Source organism: Dasypus novemcinctus, chromosome 26, assembly GCF_030445035.2.
Source record: "Dasypus novemcinctus isolate mDasNov1 chromosome 26, mDasNov1.1.hap2, whole genome shotgun sequence".
NCBI lineage: Eukaryota > Metazoa > Chordata > Mammalia > Cingulata > Dasypodidae > Dasypus > Dasypus novemcinctus.
This window is the reverse complement of record NC_080698.1, coordinates 48,080,257-48,099,420: the sequence shown is the minus strand read 5'-3', so window position 1 is coordinate 48,099,420 and position 19,164 is coordinate 48,080,257. Positions and strand designations below refer to the sequence as shown.

At 40.3% G+C, this 19,164-nt stretch overlaps 2 protein-coding genes across 4 annotated transcripts in view; one reads left to right on the top strand and one right to left on the bottom strand.

Moving 5' to 3' along the window:
• The window catches only part of FANCD2 (FA complementation group D2), a 79,244-nt gene extending 76,097 nt beyond the window's left edge, over positions 1-3,147 (bottom strand). Inside the window, exons 1-2 of one of the 3 annotated variants that reach the window (XM_058288552.1) lie at positions 2,758-3,147; positions 837-931 (exon numbers count right to left, since the gene is read on the bottom strand). In XM_058288552.1, the coding sequence (XP_058144535.1) occupies positions 837-900 (64 nt within the window). In that variant the 5' untranslated portion in view covers positions 901-931; positions 2,758-3,147. The remainder of the gene's footprint in view (positions 1-836; positions 932-2,757) is intronic. The other 2 variants (XM_058288553.1, XM_071212220.1) reach the window with 2 other exon arrangements.
• Positions 3,040-18,770, top strand: EMC3 (ER membrane protein complex subunit 3). Its single transcript, XM_004452688.3, has 8 exons — positions 3,040-3,194; positions 8,825-8,882; positions 9,220-9,313; positions 11,463-11,567; positions 12,272-12,353; positions 14,459-14,538; positions 15,462-15,544; positions 17,551-18,770. Exons 1-8 carry the CDS (start codon positions 3,040-3,042, stop codon positions 17,677-17,679), a joined length of 786 nt encoding a protein of 261 aa, XP_004452745.1. The 3' UTR covers positions 17,680-18,770.
• The last annotated feature ends 394 nt before the right edge of the window (positions 18,771-19,164 follow it).

The following is a 19,164-nucleotide window of genomic DNA, read 5'->3' as shown; positions in this document are numbered from 1 at the left end:
ATTTAATTCAGAAGTCTCTTCCCGTTTGGAGAACAGTATTTCCAAAGTATGGCATTCATTTATAAAAACATTTTAATTTATCCCTCTTGAGTTTCAAATTTCTACTATATCTTTAGTAACAGATTTGTTAGAGGCTCAATATTTCCTTCTCTAAATCAAACCTATTCCAAATATGGTTTTGGCCTAGAAATTTTAAGCCTTCTGAAAGCTGGATAAGAGTTAACAAACATTTCCATCAATTATCAGTTGTTTCTGACTAAGAGCGAGACTCATACTCCTAGAACCTAATAAGAATTACCTCTTCAATAAACAAGTTAGTACTGCCTTAATAGAGTATATGAGTGCAATGGATGGAAAAGACTATTAAGCTCTTCTCTTTTGAACTATAAAGGCCGTTGTCAACAATCCACACTCTCCTATGGTCACCAGGTTTACCTGGTTTCTTTGCCTTTGGTGTGCTTGCTTTGACAGCATATCTTTCCTAATACACCATTATATTATTTACAATTTCTTTTTGAGCAGGAAAGGAGAGCATAAAAATTTTCTAAGGCTAGGGACTACATTGTATCTTTGTGCCCCAACACAGTAAATAAAGTCTATAATACTAATCCCTCTTATGAATGTGTAAATTGAGGCTCAGAAAAATTGTGGGCATGCCCAAAGTCATATGTGGAATAAGAGGCAGAAACTCAATTCCAAATCTCCTGATACTAGATTCTGTGTGCTCTGTCCATTAAACCTTGACGACTCCCAGCACTTGAAAAGCAGGAAATTTATATTTAAGTGCTTCACACAATTGCCACAGGAAATAAAGTAACAAATGACTAGATACTTACTGGAAGCATCTTCTGTCAGGTTCTCTTTATCATCAGATTTTGACAACCTTCTTTTGGAAACCATTTTGACCAAAAGTCTGCAATTAAATTACTTCCTACAGCACAATCAGAGAACAGAAGTTACTCTCTAGAAACTAGATAAATTCTGAGAAGCTATAGCTCAAAGAAAACTGTTCTGTCTAAAACAAGAGGGGTTCTATTCTTTATACTAATGCTATCTAAATCTAGGTGCTGAGCAAGGTTCAATTCTTATATCTGGTCAACACTCCCTTGATTTCAAGACTTACTTGTTTTCCTAGCTGCCTCTTTAGCCAGACTACTTCCCTCTTGCTGAAGGATAAAGCCCACAGTTCATCTGACATTTAAGATCTTTCATCAGTCTACCTCTTCTTTAACCCATTAATTCAATACTGTAGATTAGGGACTGTGTTAGTTGCTAGGACAACAACTGTAAACAAGAGATATGACCTCTGCCTTCAGGGAGTTTAATATAGCAATGAAAGATCTCAATGTTGTTATTTAACTACAGCTGTGTAAGTGCTCTAAAAGAAAAATGCAGGATGCTATAAAGGTTTATACAAGGAAATTTAGTCTAAATTAGGGGTAGAAGTGATGAAGAATAGTAAGGGCAATTTCTCAGGTACACTCTCCCCAAAGGTTGAAACAGAACTTAGCCAGTAGACAAGCTATGAGAAGAGCAGTCCAAAAACAGATGAATTCACACTGAAACAAGAAGAATCTTGTAGAGTTAAAAATGAGATTGAGGAGGACCCGATACAGCTCAAGTGGTTGAGCACCTGCTTCCCATGTAAAAAACAAGTGTGACTGAGCATGGAACAAGCCGGGGGTAGGATGGGGGTAGGCCCTGAACCACAGGCCTTTCTAGTTTACCTTGTAAGCCAGAACCTTCCTGGTCTTGGTGCCTTTGCACAAGCTGTTCTTGTCACCTGAAATGCTCTTCTCTGCTGCCTTGAAAATTCTACGGAGCTACTCCAGCCTCCCTGCTCCACAGAATATTTATTAAGGCCCATTATCACATCACACTAGACTGTGGGGCTCCTTGAGGTCAGAAACCAAGTCTCAATAAAAATAAAATAAAAATAAAAAATAAAATAAACCAAGTCTCATTTATCTCAGTATTCCAAGTGCCCAGCACGGAATCTGGGATAAAGAAAATTTCTGATTTATGCATGATTAAATGTGCAAACTCTCTATCAAAAAAAAAAAAGAAAACTTCTTAGACTATATACTGAATGTGAATGAATGGCAGGCATGTAAAATAATAGCTAACATATACCAAGAAGTGTGTTAAATGCTTTATACTTAATAATTCATTTTTTCCTCACAAAACTTTTTTAAGTAGGTACCATTATTACTCTCACAGTTAGTGGCAGAGCTTAGATTCTAACTCAGGCAGTCTGGCTCCAGCACTCTTAATCACCACCTATAGTGCTGGTTATAATAACGGTTTCCAGTCAATAGGTAATCACATTTACGATGTGCCAGGCACTGTGCTACGCTTTTTCTGTTGCCTTGTTTAATCTTCACAACCATTATCATCCATTTCACAGATGGAAAAACTAATGCTCCAAGTTACACGGGCAAGTCTGGTCCGTTTGACTTTAGGGCACTTAACCTGCTACTATACACTCTCGCTCCCAGAGAAGCCTAAAAGGCATGGAGATGGGATCGGCTGCCTGGACCAGGTCACCAGGGAAGGGCCTGAGGGGAAAAGCCCTGGTCCTGTCGGAATTAACGAAGCGGGGAGGTACCTGGGGGGATTATCCCACCAGAGGGAAGACGAAGAAGCCCAGGTTCGGGGCGCGGGGCCCCAGAGGGAAAAGCCGGGCTCAGCCCGGGCCTAGAGACCAAGCGGCAGAGACGCGGAGGCCGGAGAGACCACGACTGCTGTTCCACTCACCTTCCTACAGGCGTAGCCGCCTCTAGGTCTCGACTTTCCCGCCAGCCGCGACGCCACTCTGACGCCACCGGGTCGCGCGGCGCCGTGATGTCAGGTTTCCGCGCCGGAAGTGGGCGGCCGGGCGGCCCAGCTGGGAACCGAGTGCGAGGCCGCCTCTGGGTCCCGCGCCAGCCAAGGTGTGGGGCGTAAGAAGGCGCGGAGTCGGACCCAAAAAAGAAGCCCCCGCACCCAAGGAAGTTCTAGAAGCAGCACGACCCCGGCTAGGGCTTTCTCTCAGTGAAGATGGCGGGACCGGAGCTGCTGCTTGACTCCAATATCCGCCTCTGGGTGGTCCTGCCCATCGTTATCATCACCTTTTTTGTGGGCATGATCCGCCACTACGTGTCCATCCTGTTGCAGAGCGACAAGAAACTCACTCAGGAGCAAGTATCGGACAGGTTAGCACCCTCCCTTCTCCCGCCGACCTCACTCTCCCTTGACCTTGGGCAAGAAAGTGTAGAGGTTATGTCAATTCGCCAGGGTTTGCATCTCTCTCCTGGCTGGGTTACTTTGCCCTAGTTACCCCTCTGTCTTTCACCTTCGTATTTGTAAAATGGGGATGATAATAGTATCGGCCTCATGAAAAGTTGCGTGGGGATTAAAGTAGATGATGTCTTTAAAAAGCCTTTATCACAGGCCCTGGGACTAGTTAAATGCTCAAAAAATCATTGCTTTTAATATTAAGCTTGTCGCCACCCTTCGGTGGGCTTAAAACTATCCCGTTCCACCCTTTTGTTGGGAGGAGTGCCTACTGAGCAGTGCAGGTGCGTTACGTTTAGTCTTTGTAATACCCAGTCAGGTTAGAGGGATTACTCCCTTTATTTTTTTAAACAGATCAATGTTATTCATACATATTAATAAAACATGCAGTCCATCCAAAGTGTGCAATCAATGGTATTTGGCATAATCTCATATTTGTGCATTCATCACTTCAATCATTATTAGAGCATTTTCATTATTTCAATAATAATAAAAAACAGACAAAAAATTCTTCACCTGTCAATCTCTATATGCTTCCATTACTGTCCATAGCTGCTATTTCTGGCTATTCTTGCACATTTATTTCTTTATTTTAATGGAGTTTTATTGAGATATATTCATATGCCATAGAATCTGTCCAAAGTGTATAATCAACAGCTTTCAGTATAATCACAATGTTGTGCATTCATCACCACAAAAATTTTAGAACAATTTCATTTCTCCAGAAAGAAAAACTCCACACCCCTTAGCAGTCACCTCTCGATCCCTCTGTTCTTCCACAGCCCTACATACCACTAATCTAATTTCATCTTTATACTTTGATCTGTATTTACATATTACAAATGGAATCATCCAATAGGATTACCCCTTTCTACCAAACTACCCTTGATTGTCAGCTGAGATGCCAAGTGCTCTGCAAACTGTAAAATTACCGTAAAGGAGTTGTAATTGTAATTTCACCTCTTGAAGTGGAGGCAGCTTCTTCCTCACATATTTCATTACAGTATTTATCTGAGGAGACAGGGAGTTTGACGTGATTTTAGGTGGTGCCTAGACATGAGCCTTACCCCCCCTTCATATTAAGGTAAGTAACAATTTTCAGTCTTTCTGGGAAAAGGCCATCACAGTTAGGTGCTACTATGCCTTTAACACCTATCTATCACTTTATTACTCTCCCATTTTAACAAGAGGGCAAGCCTCAGGCTCATAACTTTCCACAAGCAACGGTAAAATTGCTTTGCAGCTAGCTAAAATTCAGTAAGTTTGTAGGTTTTTTTGTATTTTTTTTCTTCTAACAGTTGCTTTCTATCTGTGGCAAGTGTTACTGGTTTCCATTTGCTGGTTATATTTTTTTCATTTTTTTAATTAGAGAAATTGTAGGTTTGCTGGTAACAATGATTCCTTTTAAAGCTTAGATAAGTAGAAAAATACTTGACAAAAATATTAAGTTAATAGTAGAAGTGCTAGGTGAATAAGACAATAATCTTAACCATGGAATGAGAGTGACTAAAACTTGGGAAGCACTGTTTTATCATTTTCTATTTATGCTGAGAATAATAATAATTTATTAAATACTTCATAATTTATTTTATAATAAAGCACTTATTAGCATTTATTTATTAAGCTCTTATTATTCTATGCCAATCACTATGGTAAGCACTTATATTCATTAGCTTATTTAAAATTCACAGCAACTCTGGGGTAAGCACTCTTGTTCCATTTTATAGAAATTGAGACTTGAAGACTCCCATGACTATCCCGTAGTGACCCATGGTAACGTTCAGGACTTGAAGCCCAGTATACCAGGGCTATTTCTACTATACCACAGTGACTACATTTATTTTTTTGTAGCATCAGTTTCAGAACCGATGTCAACCTTAAGAAGGCTATAGACAGAAGTAAAGTGGAGAGAGCTCACATTCAGCATTTATTGACTCTAATAAATTGTTCACATTTCATCCTCACGGGAACCTTATGCAATAGATATTCCTAAATCCATTTTTACAGGTGAAGGAAAGGAGCCCAGAGGAAGTTATGTAGCCTTCCCCAAAGTAACCAATATAGTAAAATACTGTATCTATATGTGAACCAAGAATCCTCTTACCCACAATTCCTGCTGTTATAGCTTCTCTGCCACAATTTTCTGCCCCTGGCTTACTATGTGATTTTAGAGCAAGGTTTCTGAATGATACCCAAAGCTCTCTTTTCTAACCTAAAATGAAATTCACAGCTGGTACAATCTACATAGAAAATTTTTTTTAAAAAAGCAATTAAGTGGAGTGTTGAGTGTCTGCTTCACATGTTAAGAGGTCCCAAGTTCAATCCCCAGTACCTCCTTCAAACAAAGCCAAACAAAACACTCTTTAAATTTTTTAAAAGGCAATAAAATGCTCTAGCTGTAACAATCAGGAGAAATCAAAGAAATGTAATCTATAGTATGAGCATTTGTATTTTGTAAGTGCTTGTCCACAACTGTCCTAGAAGGCATAATGCCAAAGTCAGATGCATATATCTAGATATAAAATTATCATAATTGGGACAAGTGCAGTTGTAGGATGATACAGATGTGTTACTAATAGCTACTTAAATATCACAGAAGACAATGCTATCATGGATATGATTTTCCTAAATGGTGATATACTCTTGATAAAATTCTGAAAAAAACAAAGTGCAATTTTCCCTATGTTTACTCAGTATTGCATGCCTGGAAATTCAGCATATGTAAAAATTGGAGAAGAAAATCAAATGACATTAGCATTGAGGCCCAGATAATTAAAAACAATTTGGTGGAATATTCAAAAGTAGTGTGTGGAACATGGGACAATTCCTTTGTATTGCAAAACTGTCCCCAGTATTAAGAGATACTTAGCATCCCTAATCCCTAACAAATGACAGTTATGTGCTGCTCCTCCTCCCTTCTCCCCATCATTTTTACAATCAAAAAAAGTTCTACAGATTTCCATAAAACCCCCTTAGAGGGCAGTACCACCTCTATGGAGAACCAGGGAGAAAAGGTTTAGAGGAAACTCTACATCTCTGGTCATAATTGCTCCATCCTTTAAGTGAGGTAGTCGAATCACTTGATTTCCCCAGGCGCTGCCGGCTCTGATGTGGTGTGGCTCTGCCTGCACCAGGTCACCGTTTGAACACTGGTAGAATGCCCGTGCAGGTGATTCTGAACCTGCCTAAGTCCACGACAAAACATTTTTTTTTCAGTTGTAAAATATGCCTCTTAATATAAATTCCCATTAATCTGCATGATCACAAAGTGGGATATTTGGTTTCTAAATTATTTAAACTTTTACTGTTTTAAAACTTACTAAAATTTTTCTAAAATATATTAAACCAAAAATAAAAGGTAACTAAATAAAATACATTAGACCACGTTTGATAGAATGTTTGTAAAATGTGATTGCCAAACTTGAAGAATATACCGACTTTTTGGAAGGTGAAAAACAATTACAGATTATTAAGCATATGGAACTCAGGTTTGAGAAATACTGACTTTAAACACTAAAGTTTTATTCTAAGAAAGTGTTTTTTGGTGTCAAATTACCACTGCAAAAGAGAAGCTTTATTTTTATTACTAGTACAAGGATTTATTTTTGAATATCTGTGGACATGTATAGCCTGGCACCTGTCTACCTCTCAAGCTTCATCTTCCTCCATGCTTTGAGTAATTCTCTTCCAGCCATGTGGCCTTTCTCTTGTGTCCTCAGAGATCCGGTGCCTATTCCTGCCACAGGGCTTTTGCCAATGCTCTTCCCTCCACCACTTTGCCAGGGTAATTCCTACTCATCCCTAAGATTCCAACTTAGTCATACATCTTCAACAAAACTTTCTCTGAGACTTGAACCTCCCATACTCAGTCACATCCCCCCCGTTATACACTCCCATGACATCACCCATCTCTCCTTCCTAGGATATAGTTGAATTTTACATTTATTCCTGTGATTATTCGAGTAATGTCTGTCTTCCCCACCAGACTTTAGCCTTCCTGAAATATTTGCTTTTTTTTGGTCACTATTGTTCATATTGCCTAATACAGTATGTGGCACTCAGCTGCTTAGGAAATTTTTTGTTCAATGAGAGAATAAATCTGTTGTGCAGAATATGAATAGAGGCTTAGAGAATTTAAGCAACTTGTCTAAGACCACATAGCCAGTAAGTGGTAGAGCGAGGATTTTAACCCATCTGTCCAACCCCAGAGCTTACATTTTTATCCATTATTCTAGACGCAGTGCTTTTTAAACTGCCAGCAGTGAAGGCCCAGGTTTTTGTTGTGTTTGTTTCCAATCTATCTTAAATCAATTTCTTTGTAAAATATTTTGATCACATTTATGCATTCACAGTGCCAAATTACAGTAAAATTCTCAACGCTTACTCTAGATATCTATACTTATCTCATCAGAGACCAGCATACTGGTATATCGGCCACACATTTTGCCTAGCTATAGAGTAGCTCCCAGGGAACAGAACATATTAAATGTCAGCTCTGTAGGCCTGTGGAAACAGTACTCAGCTGTATAGTTCAAGAGCAGGAGAAAGACGAGAGAGAATTCTTTGAGGGCACAGGTATCAGAAAGAGTTTCATGGGGAAAGTGGGGTATGAAGAGGAAGAAGATTTTCAGGCATGATGGGGTAGAATTGGTAAAGGAAAAGGGCATAGAGCATTTCCAGAGTGGGCAGAAGCCAGAATGTGTACAGGGTGACAAGGGAGCCCTGTGGCCCTGACTGCTTAGAGCAAGGTGTTTGTATTAAGAAGCAGAGAGAAAGAAAACCAAGCAGATAGTTTTCTTATGTTTCTTTATATAATTTCTTTTTTTCATGTTTCAAGAAGAATTTCCACAAACTTAAGTGTTTTCCTCCATTAAAACAACTTTTGAAAACCTAAAAAAAAATAAGTATTTTGATCTCTGTTCCATTGGACATTTTGTATCTTAGCAATACCCACCTGTTGTATAGCACTCTGTTCTCTTTAGTGTTCAAGTATGTTCTCCTAATATCACCAAATTATTTCATTCATAAATTCAGTGAATGTTTATTGAGAGCTTATTAGCAACCTGAATCCTGGATGGAATTTATATTTCTTGCCTGTCAGGTGATAACCCTCTCAAGTCCTGTACTCATTTCTCCATGGATTTTAAGAAGTTCCTTCTTTTATCCCCACCATTCTCTGCTCCCTCCTACCCCTAAATCTTCTGAGAGTCTCCAACTGCTACTTTTTCCACTCAGAGAAAGTTTCTTCTTGGCACCATTTTATGTAAGAAAAAACAGAGCGCATTGTCCCATATGTGCCTCCCTGATAAATCTTTATTTGTTCAGAAACACAACTGCTTATGAAAAGCACTCTTTGAAAACCTGATCATTGGGTTAGCAATGTCGTATGTATTGGTTTATTGGATACCTGTATTTTGAAAGGTTTCCACACAGGCCGTTGCCAAATAGGCCCTCTCTTCTGTTTAAATGGGTCTTCTACTTATTCTCTCATTTTATTCTAGTGTTTCACTTTTTTAAAAAATCTCTTTGTCTTGGTTGTATTTTTCAGTCAAGTCCTAATTCGAAGCAGAGTCCTCAGGGAAAATGGAAAATACATTCCCAAACAGGTACTCATTTATCTTTCATTAAAAGTGCACGATTCACTATTGAGGTTAGCAGATATCTAAATGTTTTTTAAGGGGACTCTTTGGGAGAAGCTGAAGGTTGGCAACTCAGTAATTAAATTGTGGCCCGCTGGTGTTTGCTGTCATTGTGACCTTACCCTTCTTAGGAAATTGTTCTTAAATGTGACTCAGCTAAAGTGTCAGGTCAGCTGCCAAGTAGGTTGACAGTACTGAGTGCAACAGCATATTCCAAGGGCCTTCTCACTAAATGTCTGGGGAATAATTTGACAATTGCTATGTCACAGTTCTAAGACTTAAAAAGTGTTTTTTTTTTAACTAGTCCTTCTTGACGCGAAAATATTACTTCAACAACCCAGAGGATGGATTTTTCAAAAAAACTAAAAGGAAGGTAGTGCCACCTTCCCCTATGACTGGTATGTTTATTCTTTCTCTTATCGTTAAAGAAAATTTGAACATGGGTTGGTTTTTTGGGGAAGTAGGTGGGCAGGGAAGGTGTATTATTTAAATGTTGAATTGGGGAAGGTAATAACTTAAGAGACCCTGAGATCATCTAATACAGGAATCTATGAAAATAGAATACTCTTTTTCAAATAAATCTACAACAGTAGATGTAGAAAAAGGAACTTGGGAAACGGATGTGGCTCAATTGATAGAGCGTCCGTCTACCACATGGGATGTCCAAGGTTCAAACCCAGGACCTCCTGACCCATGTGGTGAGCTGGCCCATGCACAGTGCTGATGTATGCAAGGAGTGCTGTACCACGCAGGGGTGTCCCCCGTGTAGGAGAGCTCCACGCGCAAGGAGTGTGCCCTATATGGAGAGCCACCCAGTATGAAAGAAAGTCCAGCCTGCCCAGGAATGGCGCCACACACACGGAGAGCTGATGCAGCAAGATGACGCAACAAAGAGACACAGATTCCCAGTGCTGCTGACAAGAATGCAGGCGGACACTGAAGAACACACAGCGAGTGGACACACAGAACAGACAATGGGGGTGGGGTGGGGAATAAATCTTTAAAAAAATAAAGAGGGGAAACGGACTTTGGCCCAGTGGTTAGGGCATCCGTCTACCATATGGGAGGTCCGCGGTTCAAACCCCGGGCCTCCTTGACCCGTGTGGAGCTGGCCATGTGCAGCGCTGATGCGCGCAAGGAGTGCCGTGCCACGCAAGGGTGTCCCCCGGCCCCACGCGCAAGGAGTGCGCCCGTGAGGAAAGCCGCCCAGCGTGAAAAGAAAGAGCAGCCTGCCCAGGAATGACGCCGCCCACACTTCCCGTGCCGCTGACGACAACAAAAGCGGACAAAGAAACAAGACGCAGCTAATAGACACCAAGAACAGACAACCAGGGGAGGGGGGGACATTAAAATAAATAAATAAATCTTTTTTTAAAAAAATAAATAAATAAAGAGGGAATGCTGGTGAGAGGGTGGGGAGACCAGATTCATGTTCCTGGGTTGCTTCCTTTGCTCAGGATCTGAGCCCTGTGGAATGCAGTTGGCAAAGCATTCCAGTCCCAGCTCCCTGCATTGCCTGAATCCTGTTCCTGACAGAGGCCTCCCAGCTTCAACTTGAGTAACAAGGGGCTCACTACTTCCCAAGAACCAGCCATTTCTTAGTCAGATGTGATTTCTTGGCCCAACCTGCAACTTTTGCTCCAATAGATTTCTTATTTCCACCAATCCCAGTCTAAAGTAAAACAAAATACTTTATTATTCTATGTTGACTGTCCTCTCATTCTAGTACTCTTTTTTTTTAGGTGAGATAACCAGCTATATTAAGCCCATTCAGAAGACACTGAAGATAATTTTTAAAACTTTTTTAGAAAACCTGCAAGAAACAAAGGACAAGTAATTTTTTGAAAAGATATTTGAGCTCACTGATAATCCATGGAATGCAAAATAAAACAAGACTTCCTTTTTAGCCCATTAAATTGGCAAAGATTGAGTGATTGGTTGAAACTAGTACTTGCAAGGTCATAGGAAGTTAGACCCTCTTGCAATTGGTGGGAGTGTCAAAAAGTGAACCTTATTGAATGACAGCTGGATGGTGTCTGTCCATTTTAAATGTGCAAATCCTTTGACCCCGAAATTCTACTTCTAGGAATTTCTCTTTCAGAAAAACATAAACATGCAGAGACTCATACAAGTTAGTTCTTGGCAGCATTGTTTATTGACCAAAAAAAATTGGAAACAATCTGTAGGTCTCCCCAAAAGTGTTGGGTACAACCACACAGTAGAATCTCCATACAGGCATTGAAAAGAATGAGGGAGACATATAACAACATAGAAATACCATCCACGGTATTTTAATCTTTAAAAAAAAAACAAGAAAATGTACTTTATTGAGTATATATTGAAAAATGGGTGAAACAAATAGTGAAAAGAGTTTAGAGATTGGGCCCAGAGGAGCTGGCCCCATCCTACTTTGCTATGTCATTTGAATTTTTTACAGCAAACTTGTATTACTTTAATGATCAAATAAATTAAAAATTGACAGAAAATCAGGAGGAAGTCCCTGCCAACAGTGTTAAAATCCAAGGATCTCCTGTGTTTTTGTCTTAGATCCCACTATGCTCACAGACATGATGAAGGGGAATGTAACAAATGTCCTCCCTATGATTCTTATTGGTGGATGGATCAACATGACATTCTCAGGCTTTGTCACAAGTAAGTTACAGACTCAGCACACTTCATGTTTTCTTCATTTGTGTTCCTTTCCCATGCCCCTAGTTAGAGAAATCTGAATGCTATGAGACAATATCACAGGACCTGTGTTCTCTAGTGGACACTTAGAACATTCATTGAACAAAAAAATTTCATGCTATAATTTTGAGGCCATTAACCCATGATCCTAAGCTCATGATCTGGGCATTTTTCTACTAATAGAAACTCAAAGAAGTGATCTGGTAGTTTATATCTAAAACTAATTTGATGTTCTAGCTGAGAGGCTGGAGAGCTTATTTCTCTTTTGACTTCATTTGCTAGTGTTGGGGTGAGTTTGTTTGCCCATTTGTTTTTAAAGATTATCTGGTTTGACTTTAATCAGTTTGGATTCTTAGTAATGAAGATCTTTGTGTATATACGTATTCTGTTTAGGATCATGTATGGATTAGTGCAAGTGTTTTCTAGTTTTTAGGTTACAGTTTGGTTTGAGTCCCTGCTTCCTCTGCAGTATGGCAGCTGATAATTATTCAAGGAAACTAGAAAAGTGACATTTTGACTCTTTTCTATGTCTTCAGAAGTTGCCACAAGTTTTCTTACAGTACAGAGTTCTCACCCCCTCAAGGAAAGAATATGTGCACTCGCACTTAGGCTATTCTAAAAATAAAAAAGCCAGTAGCAGTTTGAACTTTTTTTTTTATTCTCTGCAGCCAAGGTACCATTTCCACTGACCCTCCGTTTTAAACCTATGCTACAGCAAGGAATCGAACTACTAACATTAGATGCATCCTGGTAAGTGCTTCGTTCTTACATAAACCAAAATCTAAAACTAGTGTCTCTTAACAAATAGTATTTCCAATTTCCAAACTTCATTGGAATAGGTTTTCAAAGTTTTTTTCATCAAAACGCCATGGGTGGGTTATGGCAACTTGTACAAAGGAAAGAATGTGTCAGCCTCTTTTCTTTAGCTTTTTGGTGCTTAGGAGTGCAGGGATGGATGGGTGTTTCAACCCCCAAAAAAGTTAAAAGGTAAAATAAGGAATTCTGGCCGGGCTAACCTTTTAGCAATACCTTGGAGCTTATAGGAGAACATGTTTTTATTATTTTTTTCCAAAATACTTTTTCCAAAATATTACTACTAATAGAAATCATTTTCATTGATATTAGTCACTATGCTAGGGGTTTTCCAATATTATCTCATTTTATCTTCATAGCAACCCTGTGAAGTAGGTGGAAGAACTGAGATTTGAACACAAAGTCTGTCCAAATCTAGTATTTATGTTTATGTTCCACTCTATTTTTATAGCAGAGTAATAAAATCCAAAATTAAATAGCTATTAGAAAACACTATTATAGTACCTAGAATCCAGCAGTGCTTCTTCAAGGGGTTTCTCCAGACTGTTTAGTCTATGGCTTCCCAAAGCATGGCAGAAACTGAAAACCAGCCAAAAAGAGAAGAGGCTCATGGGGGACAGCGGACACCAGCAGTACCCTTGACTCACATCTTAGGTTTGAGCAGAGCAGTCTCTGGTTGTTTGGAAGGGACAGAAGAGACCAGATGCTGGGAGACTCTTGGCTATGAACAGTTCCACTCAAGGAGAAGAGCTGTACTTTATACAAATAGCATGCCTCTATTATATCACTATCTTCCAGTCTCATTTTGGCTAAACAAACATTTCATGGGCTTGAGAAAAGCTTATTTATTTTTTATCAATATTTGGACAGGTATGTGACTAACATGCTCCATTGGAGACTGGAGCCTGAGTATACAATTAGCCTAAGTTATATGTAGATCAGTAACATTGGGGACTGATAGGTCATTTACTTATCTGCAGCCTGATGGAGTAACCAGAGTAGATACCGGCTGTTATGTGATCCAAATATGAGAATGAAGTATGGGTTCTTACATTCATAGATCATTTCTCTTACACTTTTTAGCTTTTATTATATGCACGCATTTTTATTTTGTGAGGGCAGGGTGGGAAACCTAAGTTAAGGGAAGCCTTGGTGATAAAGTTCAAAACTTTGAGTGGCTTTCCTAGTAGTCACAGTTCTTGGTAGTGCAGGTATTTCCTGAATGCCACAGTTTTTATTTTGTACACTTATGTATTGGTTTGTAATTGTTATATGTAATGATCATATGTTATTTTTATAATTAAAAAGAGTAGTTTTGAAAACCTATTATGTAAAAAGGAAAATCAAAATAAAGATTACATTCCCAGATAAAAGAAAGCATACCAGGGGAAGCGGACTTGGCCCAATGGATAGGGCATCTGCCTACCACGTGGGAGGTCCACGGTTCAAACCCCAGGCCTCCTTGAACCGTGCAGAGCTGGCCCATGCTCAGTGCTGATGCGCACAAGGAGTGCTGTGCCACACAGAGATGTCCCCCGTATAGGGGAGCCCCACGCGTAAGGATGCACCCCGTAAGGAGAGCCACCCAGCGCGGAACAAAGTGTAGCCTGTCCAAGAATGGCGCCGCACACACGGAGAGCTGGCACAGCAAGATGACGCAACAAAGAGAAACACAGATTCCCCGTGCCGCTGATAAGGATAGAAGCGGTCACAGAAGAACACACAGCGAATGGGGGGGCGGGGAGAAGGGGAGGTAAATAAATCTTTAAAAAAAAAAGAAAGCATACCAGTTATGAGTTCTATTCCTATTACTGAATGCAGAAGAATTTATTACACAGTTATAAGTAGCAGTTTGCCTACAGAGAACAACTATTCGTAAGGCTACCTTAATGACTTGTATTTCTTCTTTGGTTGCGTTTTGGATGAAGGGAGCCTACCCTGGGCGATTTCTTTATATACACTGAGCAACTTCGGGGGTAGAAGTATGAACTACATTAACTTCTGAAATAACCACCTACACTGTTTTACTTTTGCTTTGCTAGGGTGAGTTCTGCATCCTGGTACTTTCTCAATGTATTTGGCCTTCGGAGCATTTACTCTCTGATTCTGGGCCAAGATAATGGTAAGAAGCCTGTCATATTTAATAAGCAAATACCACTTTCTTGCCTCAGTGAATGAATCATCCATGCCAGGGCCAGCAAAATCATGTCAGTTGTGCAGTTTGTCAGTACAGTAAAATACAAAAGCTCATTCCTTAAACTCCTTAAGTTTCTGGGGTATTTGGAAAAGGTCTTAAAAATTCCAAGAGTCAATCTGAAGATCTGAATTTTCCTTAGCAATCACTGGGACAATACTGGATTCCCCAAAGTCTGCAACCCTCATGTGAGAGGTCCAGCCCCAGTATTGTAAGCCAAACACCTGAAGCTTAAAGTAAGAAGGCCTGGTTTTATCAGTTAGTTCATTGACTAGATGTAAGATGCACCCTCATCAGTTTATGAGACTATGGAAAACATGTACTCTTCATGTTCCCATACCCCGAATGGGGGAGAAGTGAGTTGAAATTGAGCGAAGAATGGGGGAAAGGGCAGAATCAGTCAGAGTGGATCTTCTGTCTAGAGTTCTTGCCAGGACCAATCCCAGGTCTCTTATTTAATGGCTTGGACTTCAGACAAATTGCTTTACTATTTTAAACCTCTCATTGCTTCTCTGTAAGTGTGGGACCTTAATAGCTAACATGCAGAGTTGTTGTTAGGAGTAGATGAGGTGGAATACCTAAAGCACTTAATAAAGTGCCTGGCATATAGTAGTTGCTCAATAACTTAATGTTGTTTGAAATTGAAATAAAGCTTAGAACTGAAAAATCATCCTCATTTATCAGGAGAGGGAAAGTAACTTGCCCAGGATCACATAGCCAGTAAGTGAGAGGGCCAGTCCGTCCTACAGTCTTTAGCCCACCACCAGGTGTCTCTAAAGACCATTCTTCCCCAAGGATACTCAAGTGCTTGCTGAACGTTGGCACTCACATAGCTGTGTCTTATGCTGCAGCTGCTGACCAGTCACGAATGATGCAGGAGCAGATGACAGGAGCAGCCATGGCCATGCCTGCAGACACCAACAAGGCTTTCAAGGTAGGCTCGGTGCTCCCTCCAGAGCTCAAGTGTGGGCTCCAAAAGCTACTCTACATGCCTCCCTGAAGTGAGAGATTTAAACTGAATTTCAGGCCTTTGAACTTAAGGGTACTAAAAAGGTATTTTAGTTTACATGTCTTTTGTTCCTGTCACAGAATCATCTACCAAGTAAATTGGATAATCTTGGTACCTTTACTAGTTTTCTAAAAGCTCACCCACCCCAATTTAATCCATCCTGTATAGGGGAGCTAGAACAGCAGTCCAATCAAAGACATCAAGTAAACATCTAGAATTCTTTGAACTGTTTTTTGGAGCCTGTAGATGTCAGATAGGACTTGTATTTTTTTTTTTAATCAATTATTAAAGCCTTTTCACAAAATGCATCTGGAACTTATAAAATCCAGTATAATTTTTTCTGTACAGAAAATCTCACTAATTTTTTGCGATAATAACACTCAACAAACTAGAAATAGAAGGGAACTTCCTCAAAATGTCAAAGGACATCTATGAAAAATGCACAGGTAGTATCATACTTCATGATGGAGAGTGTCTGCTATTGGTACAGGGTTTTGTGTGTGTGTGTGTTTTTGCATCCATAGAAATGTTCTGGAATTAGATAATGGTAATGGTTGCACAGTTTTGTGAATATACTAAAAACCACCGAAGTATACCCTTTAAAAGGGTGGATTTTATGGCATGTGAATTATATCTGGAAACAAAAACAAAAGCGGACTTGGCTCCATGGATAGAGCGTCCGCCTACCACATGGGAGGTCCACGGTTCAAACCCAGGGCCTCCTTGACCTGTGTGGAGCTGGCCAATGCGCAGTGCTGATGCGTGCAAGGAGTGCCATGCCATGCAGGGGTGTCCCCTGCTTATGGGAGCCCCACGCACAAGGAGTGCACCCCGTAAGGAGAGCCACCCAGCACAAAAGGAAGTCCATCCTGCCCAGGAGTGGCGCCACACACACAGAGAGCTGATGCAGCAAGATGATGCAACAAAAAGAGACACAGATTCCCGGTGCCGCTGACAGAAATATAAGCGGACACAGAAGAACACACAGTGAATGGATACAGAGAACAGACAACTGGGGCAGGGCAGGGGAGGAACAGGAGAGAGAGAAATAAAGATAAATCTTTAAAAAAAGAATAAAAACAAAAACACCCATGAGCCAACGTGTATTGCACATTAAATTTCATAAAGCATTTAAAAAAATCATAATTAAATACAAAAGTTGTCAGCACTATTAGAATATTTGAGAAATGTAATTTCTTGGAGAATTAGGCAAATTTATTTTTGCTTAGCATACTCATAGCTTACATGCAAATGCTTATATGCCAAAATAGTTTTATAGTGACATTATCAAACCTTTCTCCCAGTGATGAAATCATTAAGACCATCACATTACAGGCCTCCCATCACCTATATGAAATGCCACTGTGCATTTGGGTGTGAAGTTAGAGGACATGTTCTTAGGCCCCTTGAAGATATGCCTGGCCATATCCTCATTTGATCCCCCACAACTTAAACCAGATGCCAGTGTCTCGATTCTGAAGCAGAGGGACTCAAAATCATGAAGCATCAATTTGTCTATTGTTCTTCCCTTAAAACTGTGTCTGACGTCCATATTCCCAGCACATAACCCAGTTCTGGGCACAAAGCAGGTGCTTACTGAGCATGAGCTGATCGAATAAGAGGCAGTATATTGGCAGTGTATTATACATGTTTAGCACTGGGGCTTTGGAGGCAGACAGAACTAAACTTAAATCTTATCTCCGCTAGTTGCTAATCCAGTGACTTCAAACAAACTATCTGACCTCTCTTAGCATTTATTTCCTTATCTGCAAATGGGGGGATAATGAACCTACCTCATAGAATTAAATGAGCCAATACATTTAAAGAACTTAGGCCAGCTCCTGGCTCAGACTAGATGCTCAATAGAGGTCGGCCGTTGCTGTGAGTAACCTGCCATCTTCTCCCTTCCCTGATGTCCTCTTCCTTTGCAGACAGAGTGGGAAGCTTTGGAGCTGACGGATCATCAGTGGGCACTAGATGATGTCGAAGAGGAGCTCATGGCCAAGGACCTCCACTTCGAAGGCATGTTCAAAAAGGAATTACAGACCTCCATTTTTTGAAGACCAAGCAGGGATTGATTAGCTCTATCAGGAAATCCTGACAGAGTAGCGCTTAACCTTGTAACTTTAGTTTGGTCTGGAGCCTCTCAGAATAAAAAGGAAGATGCATGAGCTGGCGGGCGTGCAGCAAGGATCGTTATTGTCTGAGCTGGGTTCCCCTTTCATGTTTGAAGCTAGTAGAAATGAGGAGTGTGTGCTGGGTGACTATAGGAAAGAGCTATTTAAAAAACGTTTTTTTTTTTCAGTTTCATTCCAATGACCCTAGTAATGAAAGTCAGGGAAAGGGGGAAAATTCAAGCTAGTGATATTATATACAAACTTAGCAAAAATTCAATCTTTGGAGGAAGGGTTGTCCAGTCTAATTATTTTGTGCAGTCACCCTGAATTCTAATCACCATAAACTCCTGTTTTCTTGGGAGCGCTACACCCTGAATTTTTACCTTTTAATTTTTGTGTGTGTTAGTATTTTTATAATTTTCTTCACAGAAGTAATACATTGTCATTACCAAACATTTAGAAACTGTGGGTGAGCAAAATGAATCCCCCTATATTCATTTTGAGTTGGCTGAATGACTTAGAAGGCAGAAAGGCAAAACTTTATTCAGATAAACTCTTTTCAGAGTGAATATCCAGGGCCAGGACAGACTTAGCAAACCTTCTATATATCTTTAACACTGTCCAGTGAAAATCAGTGGCCCTGAGACACTGCTGGTGCCTTCAGAATCATCAACAACAGGTTAAAGAATGTATGCTCTTGATCTGGAGTTCAGAATATATCAAATCCATTGAAAAATCAATGGTTCTTTATATGGCTACTCAGTTGAACTAAAGATCTCATTTCCTAGTTATTCTGGATAAGAGAGAGTTCGCACATCATCTTAAAATGGGAGAGAGGACACTTGATGGTGAACGTGTAGATGAGGGTTGCCCAGGAATAATTCTGAGTGGATTAAATGACTCAGAGAAGTGGCAAGATACCATTTCTGTACCAAGCAGTGAATGTAATTTGCATGTTGAACGCTGTAATCAAGAACAAACAACTCTTGACTCTACAAATTAAACCATCTTGTGTTCTCTTCTTTACCTGTGAATCGTTGCCTCTGTGAGTCACTGACAGCCTTCTGCCAACAGTTATGGGTAGCTACCAGGGACCCGAGATGAAAGAGGTGAGATCATGGGACCTCTTTGAGAATCTGATGAAAGCTCTGCCCCTTCCCTCCAGGACAGGCACACACAGACTTCCCAGGTAATCCCAAGGGCACTCAAGCCTCCAGAGCCTACTCATAGTGACCCAGGGGCCCAAGTTAAGAAACCCTGTCCTTTAAAGGTCATTTTTTGTGTTTTTTAAAAGATTTATTTTTATTTATTCCCACCCCCTTGCTGCTTGCATTTGCTGTCTGCTCTGTGTCCATGTGCTGCACATTCTTCTGTGTCTGTCTTCTATCTTCTCTTTAGGAGGCACCAGGAACCAATCCTGGGACCTTC

Bases quoted from the DNA above. Each gene is read 5' to 3' on its own strand.
- EMC3 (XM_004452688.3), top strand. From the start codon at position 3,040: ATGGCGGGACCGGAGCTGCTGCTTGACTCCAATATCCGCCTCTGGGTG. The intron at 14,539-15,461 runs GTAAGAAGCCTG...CTTATGCTGCAG, and splicing joins GATTCTGGGCCAAGATAATG to CTGCTGACCAGTCACGAATG. The intron at 15,545-17,550 runs GTAGGCTCGGTG...CTTCCTTTGCAG, and splicing joins ACACCAACAAGGCTTTCAAG to ACAGAGTGGGAAGCTTTGGA.